General features: G+C 39.5%; 1 protein-coding gene and 1 long non-coding RNA gene across 7 annotated transcripts in view; one reads left to right on the top strand and one right to left on the bottom strand.

Moving 5' to 3' along the window:
• The window catches only part of LOC106783078 (uncharacterized), a 259,582-nt gene that overhangs the window by 163,465 nt on the left and 74,449 nt on the right, over positions 1 to 21,668 (bottom strand). The window contains exon 5 of one of the 6 annotated variants that reach the window (XR_011438190.1): positions 16,024 to 16,185. The exons of the other annotated variants lie outside the window; for them this stretch is intronic. This is a non-coding gene — a long non-coding RNA (uncharacterized lncRNA). Of the gene's footprint in view, positions 1 to 16,023; positions 16,186 to 21,668 lie in introns of those variants that run through there. 6 annotated transcript variants of the gene reach the window in all.
• NPVF (neuropeptide VF precursor) lies at positions 9,297 to 13,256 on the top strand. Its single transcript, XM_001498848.4, has 3 exons — positions 9,297 to 9,768; positions 11,041 to 11,441; positions 12,969 to 13,256. The coding sequence occupies exons 1-3, from the start codon at positions 9,631 to 9,633 to the stop codon at positions 13,018 to 13,020; spliced, it is 591 nt and encodes a 196-aa protein (XP_001498898.1). The 5' UTR covers positions 9,297 to 9,630; the 3' UTR covers positions 13,021 to 13,256.

Below are 21,668 nucleotides of genomic sequence, written 5' to 3'. Positions count from 1 at the left end.
TACATGGACACTGAGTGGCTGTCCTTCACCCCACGGCTTTAATTTTTCCCAGAATGTGGCCAATCCGCATCATCCTCCCCCACTCCAACTCTTTTCACAATTTAGCTCTCAGAAGGCTTCCTGGAGTGGGGGCATGTGTCCTCTGCTCGGGCTCTATGCTGAGGGAGAGGGGTCAGCCTGAACTTCCTTCACTAGCGTGTAGCTATAGGAGAGGGGTGTGGAACCAAACGGCCCAGCCTCGTAGGTGGAGAGCACCTACTGCTTGCAATGGAAGGGAGAAATTACCTGGAAGATTTTTCATTCAAAAAACTTTATAAATTTTTAAATCTTCCTCTTTCAAAATGAGCCATAAATGGGTCAAATGATACAGAATAGTAAAATGGATGTGATATGAATTCTTTATAATTATGGAAATGGCAGCTTCCTTATTGGTTACGTGAGTCACGTAACATGTAATTCCTCGTCTTAGGTTATTGATAATGGATATGCAGTTATCAAGTTGTTTTAATGAACACTTGTAAAATACTTTCTGTCAATGAAAGCAAATATTTTATTGTAGACAGATATGCTTGTAGGACTGAACTAGGATGTCCCATTATTACTACTTCTAATTTAGTGTAAATACTGTCAAAAAATTGACAGAGCACAATGAACCTAACTACCAAAAGAATAGGTACTTATATCTGGAATTATACACAAGAGTCTTATTTGTACCGTCTCCAAAATAAATACTTCCCACTGATCTCTACACAGTTATGTGAGGGAAGGGAATTGTGGAGTGCTTCCAAGGAAGACTACCCAAGTGTCAGGCAGAGAATGGCAAATCTGCCACCTTAATGGAAAAATAAACTTTCTTGCTCAAAAGCAATGAACCACTCTACTCCAGGTCATAGAACTCACTCGACCTTAGTAAACTCAGTGGGAAGAAATGAGGCAAGTCAGTAGGACCACAGCGAAATAAAGGGCGTGAAACATTTAGGAAAGAGGCCCAAGTTAAAAAGAGTTTAGGACCATTTAGGGACCAAACCACCTGGTCTTAAAATTCTCAGGACAGTGCTTCATATCTGGTGCTGAGCATAACGTTGGAAACAGGAGCGCCTCCAAATGCCAAAGAGAAACACCTGAGCCAGGGCTCTCACCTGCCAGGGGAGAAAGGGAATCTTACAGGCTCTCGAGGTTGGCACAGCTTTTGATGGATATATGGAGAAAAGCTGGGAATTGTGCCCTCAGACACCCCGGGGGAAGGAAGATCTAGAATTTGTTTTGTTTTCTTTTGTGTTTACCATCAAAGCCCCGCATGAGCCATGAAAAATATCTCACAAGAACACCTGCTTTCAAAAACAAAGACCCAGATGGCAGAGATGAAAGCACTGTCTACTAGAATCACCAGGGTAGGATTCAGACCTCTCATCTTTAGAGAGAAACAGAGAAATGCCCACACCAACACAGAATGGTTACATCACCCTCTGACTGCAACTCAGAACTTAGTTTTTCACCAGCTTGGAAGTAGTTTTCCTCCACTTGGGGAACTGGAGACAGGGAGAGAACAGTTCAGATTCTCCCTTACACTCTATCTATCCAGCTGTATTGAACACCTTTTATATTGTCTTCCTAGTAGCACCAGCTGCCCCCAACTCTTTCACAGGTTTGCAATAGGATCCTCTATGTTATGCAATGTGACCATCCTTAGCCACAGATCACTGGCTCAGGATGGGGCACCTTATCTGGACTGGGCCCATCAGAATCTTTCCCTAGTATTTTGAAGGTGGAACTGAGATGAGGCATTTTCTCATGGGATGGCTGAAATTGAGGATACTCAAACTCAGGTGTTAATAAATGGATAGAGAAGCAGAAAAATCAAAATGTCAGTAGGAAAGGATAATGAAACTGATGCACTGAGAGAAGCACTGAGGATCCAGGAGAAAGTTCTGAAGGTAATTTGACTCCTAGGCTCCAGACGTTCTATAGGCCCCTATCCCATTTATAAGACATCCCAGTATCCTCATAAAAAATTCCTCATTTTGCTTAAACACATTAAAAATTTCACTAATGGCAACCAAGGAGCTCTGAATAATATATCAGGTAAAGGAGAATCAGTTTTGCAGCTGTGCCAATATGAAAGCATCAACTACAAACATTCACAAGAATAGGAAACTGCTCAAGAGGCAGGAAGGTCCAAAGCGAGCCCACGGTGATTTCTCTCCTATTCCATCTTTCACCATGCCCTGCTTAGCCTGTGTATCAGGGACTTCCCAGGATTCTGGAACCCCTTCTCCTTGGATATTTTTATCCAAGTTAGATCAGGTTAAGATATACATTCAGGGAAGTTTTGAAGTGGTAAATTTAAACAAATAAATCAGCCTCAAGAATATGGAAACATAAGAAAGGCTATTCCACCGCTCTTGACCTAGAGGTTGGGGGATGGGGCATGGAATTTACTAAAAGATCCACATCAGTCTCCTAGTTGGATGCTTCTGGATCATGGATCATTGGCTACTCCTATCAGTGAATTAGAATGGGCTCTACCATAGCCCATCAGCCAAAGCCCACCCTTATAAAACTGCTCTGAGTCATCCAAGCTTGTGTTTATAATAGGCTATTGTCCCTAGAGATAGTATGCCTGCTTGTGTGTCTAAATATGTTCTAAAACCTTTACCAGCATTGTCTATTTTCTTTATTATAGGTTCTCAATGGGGAAATATCTGATTTCTTAAACTTAATTGGTACAAGATCCAGTATAAAGTTAAATCCATTATGTATTTAATAGGATTACATTAACATTCATTTAGCTCATTTAACCTCAATAAGTACAGGATTTTCTGCCTAGATCTCGTCTTTTAGAATCAAGAGATTGCCAGAAAATCTTCTCCTTTAATTAAATTTATTCCTAAAGCCACAGTAGGTTTAGAAGTATGTTTTTAGATGTTCCTCCAAAGACAACTATTTGAGGATTTTTCTGTTTGCTTGCTTGGAATTGGTTGAGTTTTATTTGTCATGGAATTGGTTGAGTTTAGCCAGCAGAACTGCCATGCTGTAATTCCTGGCTATGTCACGGACACATCTCTTTGGGGGTCCAATAAAACCAATGTCAAAGGGAAGTGTAAACTCCTCCTCAGTGATGAAGTCCAGCCACTGTGATCCAAATGATGCAGGAGCCCACTGGTATGAGATACTCAAATGAGCTCAGACCTAGAGCAGAAGGGCAGGTGGTGTGGCCAAAGCCAAAGGACTGGTAACAGAAAAGAATAAAGTCAAAGTGCCAGTGCATTAATGCAAGGGTGGTGAGAGCTAGGCCAGCTTCTGCTGAGAACCACGGGAACTGCATGGCTGCTGTGGACCTTTTCAGAAGCTCCTACCAACGGCACTCAGGAGCACAGAAACCACCTGACCTCCAACTAAAAAGAAAAAAACAACAACCCATTCACATACATACTTGAATTAGCCCCCTTATCATCTCTTTTCATCAGAGATGAAAGAGCACCTGGGTGGATCCATAGTTGTAATGATGCTCCTTTTTATTAGTTACCCAGCTGCCCTTATTCCCGATTGAGATGGGAAAACAGTTGTCCTTATGCACATCCTCCAAAACCCACATCGGTGTAGGTTTAAGCAACAGAATTCCTCCCCAGCAAAGATGCAGCCAGACTAGTGGAAAAGGCCCAAGGATTAAGCCAGGTCCTTCCTAAGCTACTGAAATTCTCAAACATTCTTTTCATTAAAGCAAATCATTATTTGAAGAGTACCTTCCACATTTTAGAGCAGAATCCTTCAAAACAAAGAAAAAACAAAACAAAAAAACCAAGATATTGAAAAAGCACACACTTTGTAAGAAACTAAATTATTCCATTCAGGTTGGAAGACAAGGTGGCTGCTCACTTATTTTAAAAATATAAAAAGCAAGACTGGCCAAAAACAGAGAAAAAAAAAATCCCAGTAAAGGTCTGGGTTTCCATTACCCATATTTGTATAAAAGCTATGGGTTGTTTTAACTAAACATCTGGTCTTTGTCCCTCATGTAGAGAATTCTGAGTTTTCTTGACACTCTGGCAAGAGGTACCACAACCCCCTGCCAGGCCAGTAAAAATCACACATTTTTCCTGCAAAGAAAAAAATGTCAATAAAAATGAAACATTAAAAAGCGTAAAAGCTCGAATTGGAAAGCTGTGCTGCAGAGGCTGCTTCTTAATCAGCCTTGCACAACTGCTTTAAACATTTTTTAAAACATTACCACTCCATATCGTTTGAAAGACCTAATACTGATACTGAAAGTTTGTTCAATATATTGTTCTAAAATATGTCCTTTAGACACAGGGACCTTGCCATTTAATCAACCTTCTGGAATAAATCATATGAATTAACTTTTATAAATATTTAATGTTTATTCTTGCATCGTACAAATTGATTCTTTAAGTTACTTCAACTAGAATTGAATTTCAACCGCTTTTACTACATGGAGAAATAATCTCTGTCCCATGTTCATGTCAGCACCTTCCAAGACCCTGGCATTATAATCCGTCAGAATAAAAAGCAGAGAAATAAATACAATCCTGCTATCAAAATATGACAAGCTCATTATAGCAAACCATTCATAAATCTTGAAATAAAGGCACCACCACGCATTTTAAAAATAGTAATTTTATGCAATTTGCATAGGATGATTTTATTTGGAACCAAGGCAGGTATTTCTTTCTCTTTGCACACATAATGCTGAAATGAATTACACAGTAATACCACCACCATCCTCCAAAGAGGGCCTAAAATTAGTTAACAAATGGTTGCAAAATACTTTGCAAACATGAAACGCAAAATAAGACTATAATGCCCATAAATTCTTTTGCATCGCACAACATTTGGATTGTCCTTAGAAGGAAAGAAAAACAAACAATGTAAAATGGCAAATACCCTGGAAGTAAACTGCTGGGTTGAGGGTGAGGAGAAGGGTTCTAGAATGAAGTTCCTCTGGATATTAAAATTCACCGCCTCTTTGGTAGACCTCACCGTGGCGTCAAGGACCTGGATCAATGCATGGCATGAGTTGGCCCTTCTACATAAAGATTTAAATGAAAAGTTGTAGCCCATGGCCTAAAAACAACCCATTATTTTAAATATTTTATTCGAGGTGTAGATAAACCAGAGCCTTACAGAGTCCTAAACCCAACTCAAGTCAGCTCAGTTCCTGACTGGTGGCAATAATTTGTCCCCTACCCTAACTGCCTGCCAGAAGTTAGGGTGCATCTAGTGGGCATGAAAAAATAATGAGCAATCAGAGAATCCTTTTCTGCCCTCAGCCAGAGGAGCCAGTAGGCCTGTGAAGTCTGCCTCGTGGGAGACCCTGAAGCATCATCAGGGAGCCCTGCTTCGGGCTGTGTAGGCCCTTTTCACACCCTTTTCACACCCATCAACATGGCAAGATCCATCAGAACATGTTGAACTCATCAAGCTGCATGTTGTACTACAACAGAATAAACCAAAACTCACATTCAACCTGTTCTTACCTGACTGTCCATGTATGGGTCTCAGTCTGGGAAAGCCTCAGATGTGAATCCTCAACAAGAGAATGGTAAGATGTTGTGATTTCAGGATAAGCCACACAATTAAGCTCTAATAAAGTATAAGTCACAGTAAAGAGAAAACTCTGGTCAACAGCCAAAACTGGGAAAAATAATTAATAAGCAACTTCACTTTCAACTCCTATTCCCAATCCTGATGAAAAATTTATTTATTCCTTTAGAAATAAAATTCCCTGAGTTTCTGTGAGACAGACAATGGAAATACCACTATGATCTGCACAAGCAAGGTCCCGCCCTCACATAGTTCACAGAGCAGTGGAGGAGGAGACAGGGAAACAGGACAAATCCTGATTAGGGAAGAACAAAGAGCCATTTACTGGAGCTGGAAGTCAGAAGAGACTTCTCACAACATGCGCTGCCTCAGCCAAGACCCAAACAATGAGTAGATGTAAGAAGAAGAGGGGAGTGGACGAATATCCCAAACACAGGAAAGTCGTGAGCAGAGGACTGGAGGCAAGAGAAGCCTCATCCATTTGGAAGAACAGAAGAAGTTTGTCATAAAGCAGAGTTGGTGGGGAGTGGCGAGAGATGATACTGGAGAAATAAGCACAGAACAGGTCATGAAGACTGGGCTATCTAAGTGATTCCAAGAGAAAGTGGAAACCACTGAAAGGTATTAAGGAAGAAATCATAAATATATTGTATTTTATAAAAATTTTTCTGATTGCACTGTGGAGGAAGAATTGGAGAAGACCACAAAAAAGATCTAGGCAAGAGAAGATGGTGAACTGAATAATAGAAATTGGGAAGGAGAGAATTGAACAGATGTAAGAGCTATTTAGAAGTCAGGAAAGACCAGACTGGACTGGGCAGACTAGCTCAGTGAGTAAGTATTCAGATTGCTTGCACTCAAATCCTGGCTCTGCCACCTATAGGGAAAGTTATTAATCTTTCCACACCTTAGTTTGCCTTTCTGTAGAATAGGAACAATAATAGTACCTGCTCACGGGATTATTATGAAAGATAAACAAGTGAATTCACAAAGGACTTAGTTCCTGGCACATCATAAGTGGTCAAAAAAAATTGGTTATTATTATTGAGTGTAATAGCTCAAAACTAGAAACAACACAATTGTTCACTAACTGTAGAATGGGATATGGAAGAAAAGGGGAGGAAAAAGTCAAGGATCTCACAAGGATTTTGAACTGGATAAATGGGTAGATATAGTAACTGCACCAGTTATCTATTTATTGCCTCTCAGCTCCAAATCCACCATTCACTGCATGCTCTGAGATAATGGATATGGACCCAGTAAGCATTTCTCCTTTGTAGCTGGCACAGTTTTAAGCTTTGTTGGTAGAAGTCACTGGAGGGATACTGCAGGAGGAAGGGACTTCTCTTCCTGGTTCAAGTGTGCTTCCATTTGCTTCTTTGTGCTCCTATACATGGCTGCCAGTGGTAGTGTCGGGGACATCTAGTAGCGCTCACCCCCTTCAAATTTCAGCGGCAGATTCCCAGTGAGTCTCAGAGATATCCTAGAAGTTGCCTTCCCAACATTGGGCCCTCTGCACTGCCAAAAGATGTCTCCCCTTGTGATTACAAACAGGCTCTGGCCGGGGTTACCCAGAAAACTTCTCTGCCATCCACACCTTCTCCAATACGCACTAAATTCCCATCAATTTATCCTTTCCTTAGATAATCTCCCTTGGCCCTAGTGTATTCTTTGCCCCTTTATGGTTAATCCTGTTATAATTAATAATTCTTTATATTAATCATTTCCTATTCAAATTACTGTGTTTTCTATCTTCTGATTAGACTCTGACTGATAGAGCCCTATTCATCGAAATTAGAAACATAGGAGGAGAGACAGGTATTGAATAAATTCCATTTCAGACATACTGAACTTGAGATGCTTGTGGGACACCTCGACAGTACTGTCTGGTAGGAAGCTGAGTGCCTGGGAGGTCTAAAGCTCAGGAGAAGAGTCCAGGCTGGAGAAAGAAGCTTAGAAGGGAGTAGCCTTAATATCTCTAAAATCTTAGTAAATGAAGCATGTGTGTAAATGTCATGTGTCAGGGAGATAGTTTTTTTTTTTTTTTGGATGCTCGTATGTGCTGTGAATCCCTAAATGTGCTGTGTTTGTGGCAGCACATTTTACCAAACGATTTATGATGATTTCATACCGCATATGTTAGGTAATGTTGTTTTATATCTGCTAACATTTTCAAAGCTAACTGAAGATACAGTTGAAAACAGCCAAGCCGTATATTAATAAGATTAGAACACTAATTACACTCCAAACTTGGAAGTTTAAACTTGGAGGCAAGGGAGTAATCAGTCACATCAGCTACTCTAGATGCTGACTGCAACCAGAAAAACTCTAATCGATGTGCCAAAACCCCAAGTCACAGCACTGAAAACTGGTGAACTGCTGAAGTTTGAAACAACCACATACAAGCGTGTTTCGAAAGAGACCCAGGCTAATCCCTTCCACTTTTTCCAGGGTGTGAACTCAGCCAATATAACTTGCTCCTTGCTGCATCCATTGTTCAAAAGTTTGGATCTACTGACCACAAAAAAAGGAAGTTCCATCAGCAGTTTGCAAAGGAACAATTTGGAAGAGAAATGTATTAAATCCTCAGGGAAATTAAACCCAAATAATCCAATAACGCCATTACAAAATTAACACTAGACTATAAATTAAATTAATTGCCTTCTACTTTGGGGATTCTTGGCTACCACAGGCCAAAGCAAATGAGACCAATGATGTCAACTCCCTTAATGGAGGCCACAGGCAAGTGTGATTTTGGAGTACCCAAAAAGTTTTCCCACAATTGTTTTTCAACTTTCTGATTTATTCTGGAGATGTTTAACAGGGAGAAAGGGCTTCACTTCTGCCCATCTCAAACCTCAAATTATGGTAGGTTGGTGAGAGAGGCTAGAGGTGGTACAATTCTTTATATAAAAGGTGCCATTTTATGACTTGCTCTTTTGTGAATTCACCCCTAAGTGTCTGTAGCTAGTGTTGGAAATCAATCAATGTAAGGTCTTTTTCTCCTGAGAGGGTTGAATGGACAGGTGGGAACAAGTAATGATTTCTCTGGAAACTAGGCAGTCTAGCGATAAGGCAGGTCTTTAAGAATAACAGTCAGCTGCTCCAAAAGAGACTTGCTTTGGCATTTCAGTAAATAAGCATTTATTTCTGTAAATTCTTTTCTTATGCCATGATGTCAGTGTGCCTGTAGCAATTCGAGATTAACTAAATAATATGGGCCAGGGGACTAACAAAATTAGCATGTGTGTGACTTACCAATCCTCTGCTAGGGTTCTTAAGTACTTTTAGGAGGAACGTAGGATGCGGCATCATCATAGAAATAAAATCAGGGTGATTTATGCAGTTTTGCCAAATAAGGCCCACAGGGCAAATACAAAAGGCCTTGAACTGCCTCCAGCTTCTCCTGAGACAGCCAGTTTGTCAAAATGCCTATCGCATGGTCTTATGCACACCCTTCACATTACAGCTGACATTTACTCCTGAAGCTTTTTAATAACCAAACAGCATTTTACAAAAAGTTAATTAATGGCATTTTATTTGGGTACTATATGATTTAGAATTCTTTTCACACTCTTATTTTGTTTGACATTTAGAAAATACTATGTCTAACTCTTTTGTGTGGATAAAAAAAGAGTTTTTTTTTTTTAACATAGCTAGCACGTATTGAATACTTTTTTTCCTTCTCCCAAGAACTGACGCAACCACCAACAAAAGACTTCCTGTTTGAGCTCAGAGAAATGAAGCGTTCTGTTTGTTTGGAATCTTAATTACGATGGCCTCAAACTTACCTAATTAGAAGCTCCTTCATAATGAGGAAAATTATTTTCAAAGTTAATGAATTTGCGAGCAGAAACACTCCTGTCTTCCTAGAATACGTTACTCACATTCCTTACATACATATTTTAGTTAGCCGCTCTAATTAATATTAGTACTTAAACCACACGGGATTGATTTCACTGTTAAAGCAAACTTTCCTTTGTTTTTAGACAGTATAAAAAGACCATAATTTCCCTTCTTGTAGACATCAGGCTGCACACATAAGCTTAATTCTAGATTTTGGACAAAATGGATTTTATTTCAGCAAAACGACTCATTTTATTGACTTTAGCCACTTCAAGCTTGTTAACATCAAACATCTTTTGTGGAGACGAATTGATGATGTCCAATCTTTACAGCAAAGACAATTATGACAAGTATTCTAAGGTAAGTTTTCTAACTCTAATATGACTAGCATTAACTATGTAATATTTGTCCTGAATTTAACTCTTTTGTAAAGAGTAAGGAATAAGTTAACTTGTGCTTTATTTTTTGTCAAACTTCAGCCTTCCCATGACAGTGTATTGATGCAACTTGTATTGTGTAGCACAACAGCAAACAGCTTGGCCTCTGGTGACAATTTTAGTACAAAGCACAAGGTGCATTAATAGTTTTCAATTGACTCAGAAGTGCACAGTTGTAATAAATAGTTGCAGAAATAAGATGTGGATACATTTCAGCTGGACATTTGAATTGTTTTCAACTACAAACCAAAAAAATATGTTTTTTTCTACCTAGCAATTTTCTATATTTTCTACCTAGCAATTACAAGCTGGCAAGTTTGTGGTAAATCTATACCTAAGTAAAATGTTTATCCCTAGATGGTGAAATTCCAAGTTATTTTTATTTTCTTCTTTATATTTTTATATATTTTCCAAATTTGCTCAAATGGGTATATACTATTTTTCACAATCAGAAATCAATCATTTAGAAATCTTCATATGGACAAATTTTCATGATAAAACTAAGTGTAATTAAATATTTTCTGTATTTTAAATGGTTCCTTTAAAGTCGGTATATTAGCGGTGCAGTAACCCACAAACTGTTTGGTGCTTTACTAAAAATGTAATTTGTGTACTAATAAAAATACAATCAGTTTCTTGAGGAATGCTTTTAGAGTGAAACTCTGAATATGAGCAAGTAAAAAATAAATTCAATGGAGCCTTCTCCAAGTGTATCCCAAAACCTGGCTACCTTCTCTGTTTCCATGTATCCACCACTTTGGTCTTTAAAGGGCGAAACACGAGACATGAAGAGACAGTGACAGATTTCTCTAAAATCAAAATATAAAAATATAAGGAAAATTTAATAAGCAACATGAATCAAAAGCTGCAAGAGACGAACTGCAGTAAAATAACTTTTGCCTCATTTCACTGCTTCACTGTGTATTGCTCCTGCTGCTCGAACAGATTGCTGTATTCACTATATATATTTTATTAATATTTTATAGTGGCCTAACAATAGTTCAGGGACAGAGAAGCTAGATTGCTTTAAGAAGCTTAATACAAATTATTTATTTAAAAATTCTGCACATGAAAACACAAACTTTGTCTATATCTTTAACAATTCTACAGATTAATGTCTGGATTTAAGTTAATTTGAGATTCAAATCTATTGTTTAACAGTAATAAATTATTTTCATGGTCATTCTAATTATAGCCTAGAGGGGACCCTAAAGGAGAAAAGGAAAGAAGTCTCAATTTTGAAGAATGGAAAGATTGGGGTCCAAAAAACGTCACTAAGATTACACCTGCAGTCAACAAAATGCCACACTCGGCAGCCAACTTGCCATTGAGATTTGGGAGGACCATGGAAGAAGAAAGAGGCCCTGGGGCAATGGCCAACCTGCCTCTGAGATTTGGAAGAAACACAGAGGAAAGCATCTCGAGACGCATTCCTAACCTGCCCCAAAGGTTCGGGAGAACAACAGCCAAAAGTGTCGCCAAGACACTGAGTGATTTGCTCCAACAATCCATGCATTCACCACCTGCCAATGAGTTACTTTACTCCATGACCTGCCAGCCCCAAGAAATCCAGAATTCCCATCAAAAACACCCAAGGTAAATACCTGAAAACCAGTTAAAATGCATGGCAGTTGTACAGAGCTGGTCCAGAAACTTTGAAAAGGATTACATCATTTCAAAAGAAGTTTCTAAGAAAGTTAAGTTTCTTAGAAGGAAAAAGGCAAAGACACAGGGAAATAAATACATGTAAATTAAGGCCAGGTATAAACATGACTACAGGTATAAAACAATGAAATGGCTTCCCCTAAGTCATCCATCTCATTACTCTATAGCCACACGTTAAGTAGGAACATGTGACGACAGGATTGGGAATTTAAGCCTATGACATATTGTCCAACATTTGACCTCTCTAATGTAAAAGGTCCCATCTGAGGGAGTTGCCTGCAAGTGCAAAGGATACCATCTCAATATCCCAGTTTTCAAATTTAGAAGGTTTTCTTCCTCAATTTTAAATCAAAATATTTCCTTTGTTTCTGGATCTCATTTTATAAATAAGTTCTGTTATAATCATTCTTTGTATTAATTAATACGTATTTATTAAGTATCTACTATATACAAATCAGAGTGCAAGGTACCACAGGAAGTTCAGAAAATTAATAAGCTACCTACCTATCATTTTCTTGTAAAGAGTATATCTAAAAAGAAAAAAAAAATTATATAAAGTAGAACAGGACACTTTAATTAAGACCTGTAGGAAGTAAGGTGGCAAGCTGTGACACCTTATCCATGAGACCTTTTCATAATACTCCTGGTTTATTTTTTACCCCAGTACTTATCCCCATCTGACATATTACATATGTCAGGTCCATCCCCTTTACTAGAATTTCAGTTCTATAACTCCCATGTTTTCTGTCCTTTACTATATCCCCAGTACCTAGAACTGTGTCTGGCATGCAGTGAGTCCTCAATATTTGACAGAATGAATGAAATGATATTAGAAGCACTAATAAAGTCCTACAGAGCGTCAAAAAGAAAGACAATGTCTCTACATGTGGGAATCTGGGGATGTTTCATGAGTTGGACTTTGAAAGGTGGTTCTATTTTGAACATTCAGAGACTGGTGGGAGGACAGAGGATGTTTTCAGGCAAAGAGGGAGTATGAGCAAAGATTCTAAAGCCAGGTGAGCCAAGAACAGCTGGAGTTCAGCTTGGCTAGAGCAAAGGGTATGTGAAGAGGAGAGGAGAGAAGGCGAGAAGGATGGGGTCAGAGCAGAGGGAGCTGACCTTCAAGGCCAGGTAAAGGACTTTGGACATTATTCATCAGGAAAAGAACGACTGAGGTTTCTGCTGAGGTCCTGAGATGTTATACAGAGGTAGAATTTTGCAACTAATCAGATGTTGGGAGTGGGGCGGTGATGAGGGAGAGCGATGAGTCAATGGTAAGTTTGTGAGTCTGAGTGCTCATTACAAATTCAGAATCCCATCAATATCTCACTCATTTCAAGGGCAACTCAATTCTACTCAAGTATAATTAGGCAATTAGGATCATGGCTTGTATTTTTATATGCTCTCACATGCTATTGTTCTGATGGATGAGAACATTTTGTACTGCTTACATTTTAGGAGACTGGGATTCCAGAAAAGAGATGATACAGAATTGAAACAAGAAAAATAAGAAATCTGGAGCCTGTCCCTAAAGATGATATGAAGCTGTGGCCTGTAATCTACAAATAACTCTCTAGTGAAGACAATGAGTGAAGAGTCCCTGCACTCTTTTAATGGGTTATCATTGAGAGCAATTTTTCCTTGTCCGTGCGGCTAGTACCTTGAAAGTTATACAAAACGACTTAAAGAATATTGTAATGTAAAGATGAAATAACTTTTGTCTAAATAAAAAGAGCATTGCAAGTACTTAAGAAGCCTCTGGTAATGGGGAGAGGAAGAGGGAGAGAGAGACGGAGGGAGAGAGAGAAGCCACGTCACCGTCTTATGTAAAAGTCATGAACCCAGTTACACTTAAGTAAAAAATTAAGAAGAGTAAACTGATAAATTTTATGACGAAAATTAAATAATTTAACAGAATAACATCATTGAGAAATAAATGAACATAACAAATCACTTACAAACATGTTTTATATACCCGTTTTTCCATTGCATCAACTGTTAGTGAATCTATGATAGATTGAAATTTTTTTAAAAATGAATCAAAGACAAAGGTAATTATTAGATACTTCTCCTCTACCTATATCTGGAAATTTGCCTTCTGTTGTGTCTCTTTTATCTTAATTTAATATTTCAAGTTTTGATTTAGAGAAAAAGTCTGGTCACTCAAACTAACAATTTATAAACACAATGCACCACAACACAAATGAATAGTGATTCAACTTTAGTCATAAGAATATGAAGTCCATAGTCAGATATAACTAGTTTATTGAGCAATCTCAAGTCCATAGGGTACAAACCAGAAATGGTATTATTTTTCTCCCATCCTGCCCCGACCTGGGCCGTGTTGAATCTCCTTTTCCTGCTGGGTAGAGATCCCTTAATGATATCCTGGACAGACTCTATAACTTCCTCATCACTTCTTGATATTAAAAAACTCAGTCAAGTCCAGTTGAAGATGCCAACCTCATCACCAAAGCAAAGGGAGGGATAGGGGTGGGAGATCAAGAGTAGCTGTCTCATCCTCTCTATAAAATGTTGCTGCTTCTTGAAATCCAGCCATTTGTGACAACATGGATGGACCTTGAGGGTATTATGCTGAGTGAAATGAGTCAGAGGGAGAAAGTCAAATACCATATGATCTCACTCATAAGTAGAAGATAAAAACCACGACAAACAAACACATAGCAATGGAGATTGGATTGGTGGTTTCCATAGGGGAAAGGGGGGGAGGGCAAAAGGGGTGTTAGGCTCACATGTGAGGGAATGGACTATAATTAGTTTTTGGGTGGTGAACATGATGTAATCTACACAGAATTTGAAATATATTACGATGTACATCTGAAAGCTATATAATGTTATAATCCAATGTTACTGCAAATAAAAAGAAAGCAGTCAAGAGTACAATCCCAATTCCAATTGCAATAAAAAGAATAATATATCTAAATTCAAAAAAGAAAATGTTGCTGCTTCTACAAGTGAGTTCTTCTGGAAGCACTACAGGGACCTTCACACTGCTCAGGTCACTGACCTAAGAGAACTGGATGCTCCTTGATCTCTTCCAACTGCTCTCATCTCATCTGTACTCCCCATAGTCTCTTATTGCCAGAAAGAAAGGTTCAAGCCAGCCACCTTCTCAGCATCTACTTGATCCATAGAAAATGCAGACACCCTTGCCATGCCAAGGGTGGGATTGTAGGCTGCCCCACACTGCCCCTATTTGTCTCCAACCCTCTTTGCCCTGCTTAGGAGGGGCAGGGGAAGATCAGCAAGTCTACTGACTAAGCAAACAATCAGTCAGAAATGAACTGCCAGTCCCCCCTTCACGACTCCACTCTCCATGAATGATTTTCTAGGAACCTCTCTTGCTTGGCTTTGGAGTGAGAGGCATCTGCTTCAGGTCCCCTCCAGGCCAACTTCTCACACACAGCTGGGAGAGGCACAGACCGAGGCAGGGGCTGGTGTGGCTCTGACACCTCTTCACAAACCCTGAAGTAGTGTCTGGCCCCTGCCAACCATGGTTTTCATTATAATGTCAAGTATCTAGTGCTGCTGTACCTGTAGATTTGGTCCACAGTCGCCCATTCTGAGCAACAGAGAAATTATCATGTAACATCCTGCTACACTAGTAAAGAAAAAGAAAGAGCCACTTTATCCCTTAATACTATACAACACAAGGAAACTTCCTGTCATAGAACATGGGTTCTTTACCTAAACCTTTGAAATTTATGGAAAAGGTTAAGTGAATAACCAGGTGTCAGCGGTCCCCTTACCTACTTGGCTTACTCTGTTTTAGTCCTTTTCACCAGCTGCCACAAGAAATCCATTCACATGGGGAATTTTGCGACTTCTCTGGGATCTTGGGGAGGAGTCACATTGCACAGCATTTCACTGACAGAGTCTTGATTAGACAAGCCTCTTCTCCCAAGTCTCTCTTTAATTGGACCCGTAGCAGGGTGCCCTTCTCTTCTGACCTCTGTGGCTCAGCCCAGGGTGGCTTTATGGGCATGCAACCCATGCAGTCACACAGGGCCCTCACTTAGTTAAATACTCCACTGTCACTGTCTTGAAATTCTTAATTTTGAACAAGGAGTCCTACAGTTTTATTTTGCACTCGGCCTCACATTACGTAGCCTGTTCTGGTCCTCCTAAACTTCGTCCTGCTGGCTCCTCTGCCCATACCCCCAGCATCCAATTCCTCCCCATGTTTATTAATCAGAGTAGCTTCCATTTCCTACATGAAATTCAAGGGCCAGCCTGTCATGCAGGCTTGGGAGGTCTGCTTACATCCTGCAGTGGGTGTAAAATATAACTGCACACCTCATGAAATATGGTCAAAATGCATATTTATTTTTATGTCCCACTACCCCCTTTAAAATGTAAGGGATGGGGAAGGGGTGTGAAGAAATCGTCTCTGGCCCTGGATGGAAATTTGGGCAGATGTCATGAACTTCGTTGCTGCTCTTAAGTGATGTCAGAACTTTGGCCTCTCTAAGTCCAAAACACACATTCTCAATTCCAGTGTGATAAACATTTTAATTTGCATTCAGCCATTCATTCATTCATTCTCCACTGTTCCCATTGGAAGCCAGAGTTGGGGGACAAGAGTGTGGTTGACTTCTGCTTCTCTTCCAGCCTCACCTGCTTCCTCACTCTCTGGCCACTTTGTTGGACTTTGCTGGGAAGGAAGAAAATTTCAGAGGAGAGACAAGAGGGAGGACAGTTGTTACCAGGCTCGATGGATTCAGTCTGGGGACCCAGAGGATGGTACCTCCCACTATTGTTGGACCCTCTCCCTGCAACTGTTCTGTCTCCCAGGATATCTTTCAATCCCCAGGCTGGCCTCCACCCTCCCTCTCACAGGCACTCACTCCATTACGCCCATTTCTTTCCCAGGGGTCCTCTTGAGTAGGATTCAAAATAGCTTCTGTAAATCTCTTTTTCCCACAGCCTATATCTGATCACCCATGGCTCTCCCTCCACACTGGGTGTGGTTCCAAGATGCCTCTTCTGTTCCACTGCCCCCAGAACTCTTTAGCTTTTGGCCTGGAGTTGAGTACCAGTCCTTTCTTTCTCTCAACCACATGGAACATATTTCCTCATCATAGGGAAGCCCCTCCCTGGTGAAGAGTAAGGGATGCAGTAATCTCAGACTCCTGGGTGTGGGTAGGGGACATTTACAGCAAAGCAACAACACTCTCCCAAGAAATCCCTTCATAAACCCAAATCCTATCCTTTTATAGTCTCCAAGTGGGTAATGGAATTCAGGATGGGTGGAACAACTTGCCAAACACTTCTTTCAAAAAGTCTGCAAATGGTGATATGGCTTTGGAATTTTACATCTATTAGATTTTGGTGTTCTGGTTAAAACTTTACTTTTGACATCATTTGCAACAGAGATGGATCTCTTCTTAAAAGGAATGCTTACAGTTGCTAAAAATGACATTTTCTCTGAATCATCAGACATATATGTGCATTTTCTGGGGAGGGAGTTTACACTTCTTGGGTAAATTCTCAGTGGGGTTTGTGATCCCATAAAGTTTGAGCATCACTGCAATAGAAGATTTTTATTTCCAGATTTATTTTAAATTGATATCTAATTCAATTTATAAATGAACATTGTTATCTGATCAACCATTTCACTGCTGAGAACATAATGCCAAAACAATCAGAATCACTTAAGTGGTTTAGCCCAATATTCCTACAAATACTGTCTTTTTCCAGTAGCATAAAATAGAGGTGAAGAGGTAATTAAGCTCTTCTCCTCAGCGTGCTCTCCCAGGCACATCCCCCAAATACCCCATTATTTATCCCTCCTCTTCTTCTCCAACACTTCCCTTCCCCAAGGAAATTCCATTTGGATTGGTTCTAACTTAAACCTCAGCCAGCCTGTAAAGGTGAGTAGGGTGTGGGGGGTTTGAGAGAAAGCTGGGGATAACACATTATACGTCAACAATTTTCATGGAAGTCGACTTTCATGTGATCTCAGGTTCACATTTCATACATCATACTATGACAATGACCTTGAGAATATAAAAAGGAAAAAAAAAATGTACCGACTCTGACACAAATTTCTCAGCAAGAAAAATGAAAGGTCAGTGTTCACCTAGGTGTGACCAACAAAATGAAATAGTCAAGAAAAGTGAGAGTATTGGCCTCCACTTACTTCATGTGTGCTTTTTCTTTTTCTTTTCTCCTAAAGATCTTCCTGCAAACATTATGTCACACTCTTCCTTTGGAACTTAACATATTTAATAAACATACCAAACTACATGTTATTCCCTGGAAACAGGCACTGTCACATTTTTGTGCCTTTGTCTAATTCCTTCAGCTCAAAGGCCACTTTTGTACATATCAAAATCCTTCAAGACCTGTGTCAAATTCTGATGCAGCCGCATGTTACAGACAACCCAAATTACATTATTTTCACCAAATGAGACATTTTTTTCCTCACACAAAAATGTCTGGAAGAAAGCAGTTCTGGGCTGGTGTGGGAATTCCACAGTCACCAAGGATCCAGATTCCTGCCATCTTTCTGTTCCACTGTTCTAAGCACATGGCACCCACCAGGCCATCATGTCCCTTCCAGGCAGCAAAACAAAGGAGCAAGGCAAAGGGGTGTTCTTTTTCCAAAGGGACCATTTAAAGATCACCATCAAGAGTGACATCAGCAACATGGCAGAGTGAGCCGTTCCTTTTGTCTCTCCTCTGAATTACAACTAAACAGACATTCATCAAACAATGGAGGATACCCACACAGCACAACAGGATGCCTGAGAGATCCACACAGCTATACATCCAAAGATGGATGGACTGGATCTCTGGGAAGCAGTAGAGATAAGTGAACACACCTCTCCCCCTCCCTGGCAGCAGCAAGCCAGGTCACAGGTCCCCACACAGTGGCTGGCACTACTCTAGGAGGATGTGGTGGCAGTTAGGTGCATGCGCGAACACTATCCCAGGCTGCAGGAGTGCCCAGTATGTCACAGCAGTCCCACCAGTGGGAATGCTCCCTGGCATGACTGTAGGAGGAGGTGGCAGCATCCCTGCACACATGCAAATGCTATCCCAGCCTGCAGGAGCACCCACCATGCTGCCACAGCCCCACCAAGTGACCTTGGCTCAGACTCAGCAAAGTAGCACTGCTCACCAAGCATAGAAGAAGATGCCACTGTAAGCGGAGGTGGTGGCAGCCCAGAGCACATGCAAATGCTATCCTAGCCTACAGGAGCACCCACCATACCCACACAACTTTCAGCAGACAGCATGGAAGCAGAAACACAGCTCCTGCCTCGCTCTAGCAGTGGCAGGGAGAATCTGGGACCCGATACCATCCCAAATATGCCAGCAAAGGGTCAGTTCATCAAACACCACGAAAAACTATGGTAACACTTTAGAGTGGAAGGAAAATGACAAGTCTCCAGAAACCAACCCTGAAGTCACAGAAATTTACAATCTAAATGACAAAGAATTCAAAATAGTTGTCATAAGGAAACTCAATGAGTTACATGAAAACCCATAAAGACAGTTCAATGACCTCAGGAATAAAACAAATAAGCAGAAGGAATACTTCACCAAAGAGATTGAAACTATTAAAAAAAACACACACACACAGAAATTCTGGATATGAAGAACACAATTAATGAGCTAAAAAATAATCTAGAATCCTTAAAAAATAGAGCTGACATTATGGAGGACAGAATTAGTGATTTAGAGGATGGAAATATAGAAATGCTTCAATTGAAGGGGGAGAGAGAACTAAGATTTTTTTTAAAATGAAGGAATTCTTTGAAAAATATCCAACTCATTATTAGGAGAAGCAACATAAGGATTATAGGTATTGCAGAGGGAGCAGAGAGGGAGAAAGAGGCAGAAAGCTTCTTCAAAGAATTGATAGCTGAGAACTTCCCATACCTGGGGAAAGAAGTGGACTTACAAGTACATGAAGCCAATAGAACTCTTAATTACATCAATGCAAAAAGACCTTCTCCACGGCATATAATAGTAAAACTGGCAAAAGTCAATGACAAAGAAAAATATTAATGGCAGCAAAGCAGAAGAAAACAATCTACAAAGGAACTCCTATCATACTTTCGTGGATTTCTCAGCAGAAACCTTACAGGTTAGGAGAGAATGGAATGATCTATTCAAAATACTGAAAAATAAAAACTTTCAACCAAGAATACTCTATCCAGTGAAACTATCCTTCAGATTCAATAAAGAAATAAAAGCTTTCCCAGATAAAATCTGAGGGAGTTCATTACCACTAGACCTCCCGTACATGAAATGATGAAGGAAGCCCTCTTACCTGAAACAAAAAGGTAAAAGTCTACAAAGCTTTGAGCAAGGAGATAAATAGATAGACAAAATTAGAAAACTGCAGCTCTTTATCAAACACGTAATTATAATATAAAAGATAAAAGGAAGGAAAGCATCGGAAATAACTATAAAAACTTCAATTTAGTCACAAACTCACAACACAAAACAGAATAATTAATGACAACAATAGCTCAGAAGGGGAAGAGGCAAGGGATGGAACTCCTTAGGCTAATGGAGATAAGAGGCTATCAGAAAATGGACTATCTCATCTATGAGATCTTTTATACAAACCTCACGATAACAACTAAGGAAAAAATCAGAGCAGCCACAATTCATAAATAAAGAGAAAATGGAGAAATCCATCACAGAAAAACACTAAATTGAAATGGCAGGAAGAAATACAAGGAAAGAAATACAATGGAAATATAGAACAACTGGAAAACAAGAGATAAAATGGCAGGATTAAGCATTCATATATCAATAATCACTCAAATGCATTATTAAATGTAAATGCATTGAATTCTCCAATCAAAAAAATATTAAATGTAAATGCATTGAATTCTCCAATCAAAAGACACAAAGTAGCTGGAGGGATTGAAAAACAAGACCCAACAATATGCTGCCTTCAGGAAACACATCTCAACCCTAAAGACAAACATACACTCAGAGTGAAGGGATGGAAGATGATACTCCAAGATAATAGCAAACAAATGAAAGCAGGTGTTGGCATACTTATATCAGACAAAGCAGACTTCAAAATAAAAAAGACAATGAGAGACAGAGATGGGCAGTATATAATGATAAAAGGGTCATTCCACCAAGAGGACATAACCCTAACACAGGAGCACCAAAGCATACAAAGCAACTATTAACAGACCTAAAAGGAGAAATTAACAGCAGCACATTAATTGTAGGGGAGCTCAATACCCCACTTACAGCAATGAGTAGATCATCCACTCAGAAAGTCAACAAGAAAATAGTGGATTTAAATGCAAAACTAGATCAGGTGGACTTAATAGATATATATAGAACATTCCATCCAAAAACAGTAGAACACATCCTTCTCAAGTACACATAGAACATTCTCAAAGATGGACCATATGTTGGGAAACAAGGCAAACCTCAATAAATTTAAGAAGATTGAAATCCTATCAAGCATCTTTTCCAACCACAATGTTATGAAACTAGAAATCAACTACAAGAAAATACTAGGAAAGTCACAAACATGTGGAGACTAAACAACATGCTACTGAACAACCATTGGATCAATGAAGAAATCAAAGGAGAAATTACAAAACACCTGGAGACAAATGAAAATGAAAACACAACATACCAACTCATACGGGATGCAGCAAAAGCAGTGCTAAAGGGGAAATTCCTAGCAATACAGGCCCACTTCAACAAAAAAGAAAAATCTCAAATAAGTAATCTTAAACTACACCTAAGAGAACTAGAAAAAGAAGAACTAACAAAGCCCAAAGTCAGCAGAAGGAGGGAAATAATAAAAATTAGAGCAGAAACAAATGAAATAGAGACTAAAAAAGCAGTAGAAAGGATCAATGAAGCTAAAAGCTGGTTCTTTGAGTAAACAGAATTGACAAATTTTAGCCAGACTCACCAAAAAAGAAGGCTCAAATAAATAAAATTAGAAATGAAAGGGGAGAAATTACAATGGATACCACAGAAATACAAAGGATTATAAAGGAATACTATGAAAAGCTATATGTCAACCAATTGGATAACCTAGGAGAAATGGATAAATTCTTAGACTCATACAACCTCCCAAAATGGAATCAAGAAATAGAGAATCTGAATAGACCAATCACAAGTAAAGAGATTGGA

This window comes from Equus caballus, chromosome 4, assembly GCF_041296265.1.
Source record: "Equus caballus isolate H_3958 breed thoroughbred chromosome 4, TB-T2T, whole genome shotgun sequence".
NCBI classification, from domain to species: Eukaryota; Metazoa; Chordata; class Mammalia; order Perissodactyla; family Equidae; genus Equus; species Equus caballus.
Note: the sequence above shows the minus strand (reverse complement) of the source record. Positions and strands in the feature narration are given on the sequence as shown.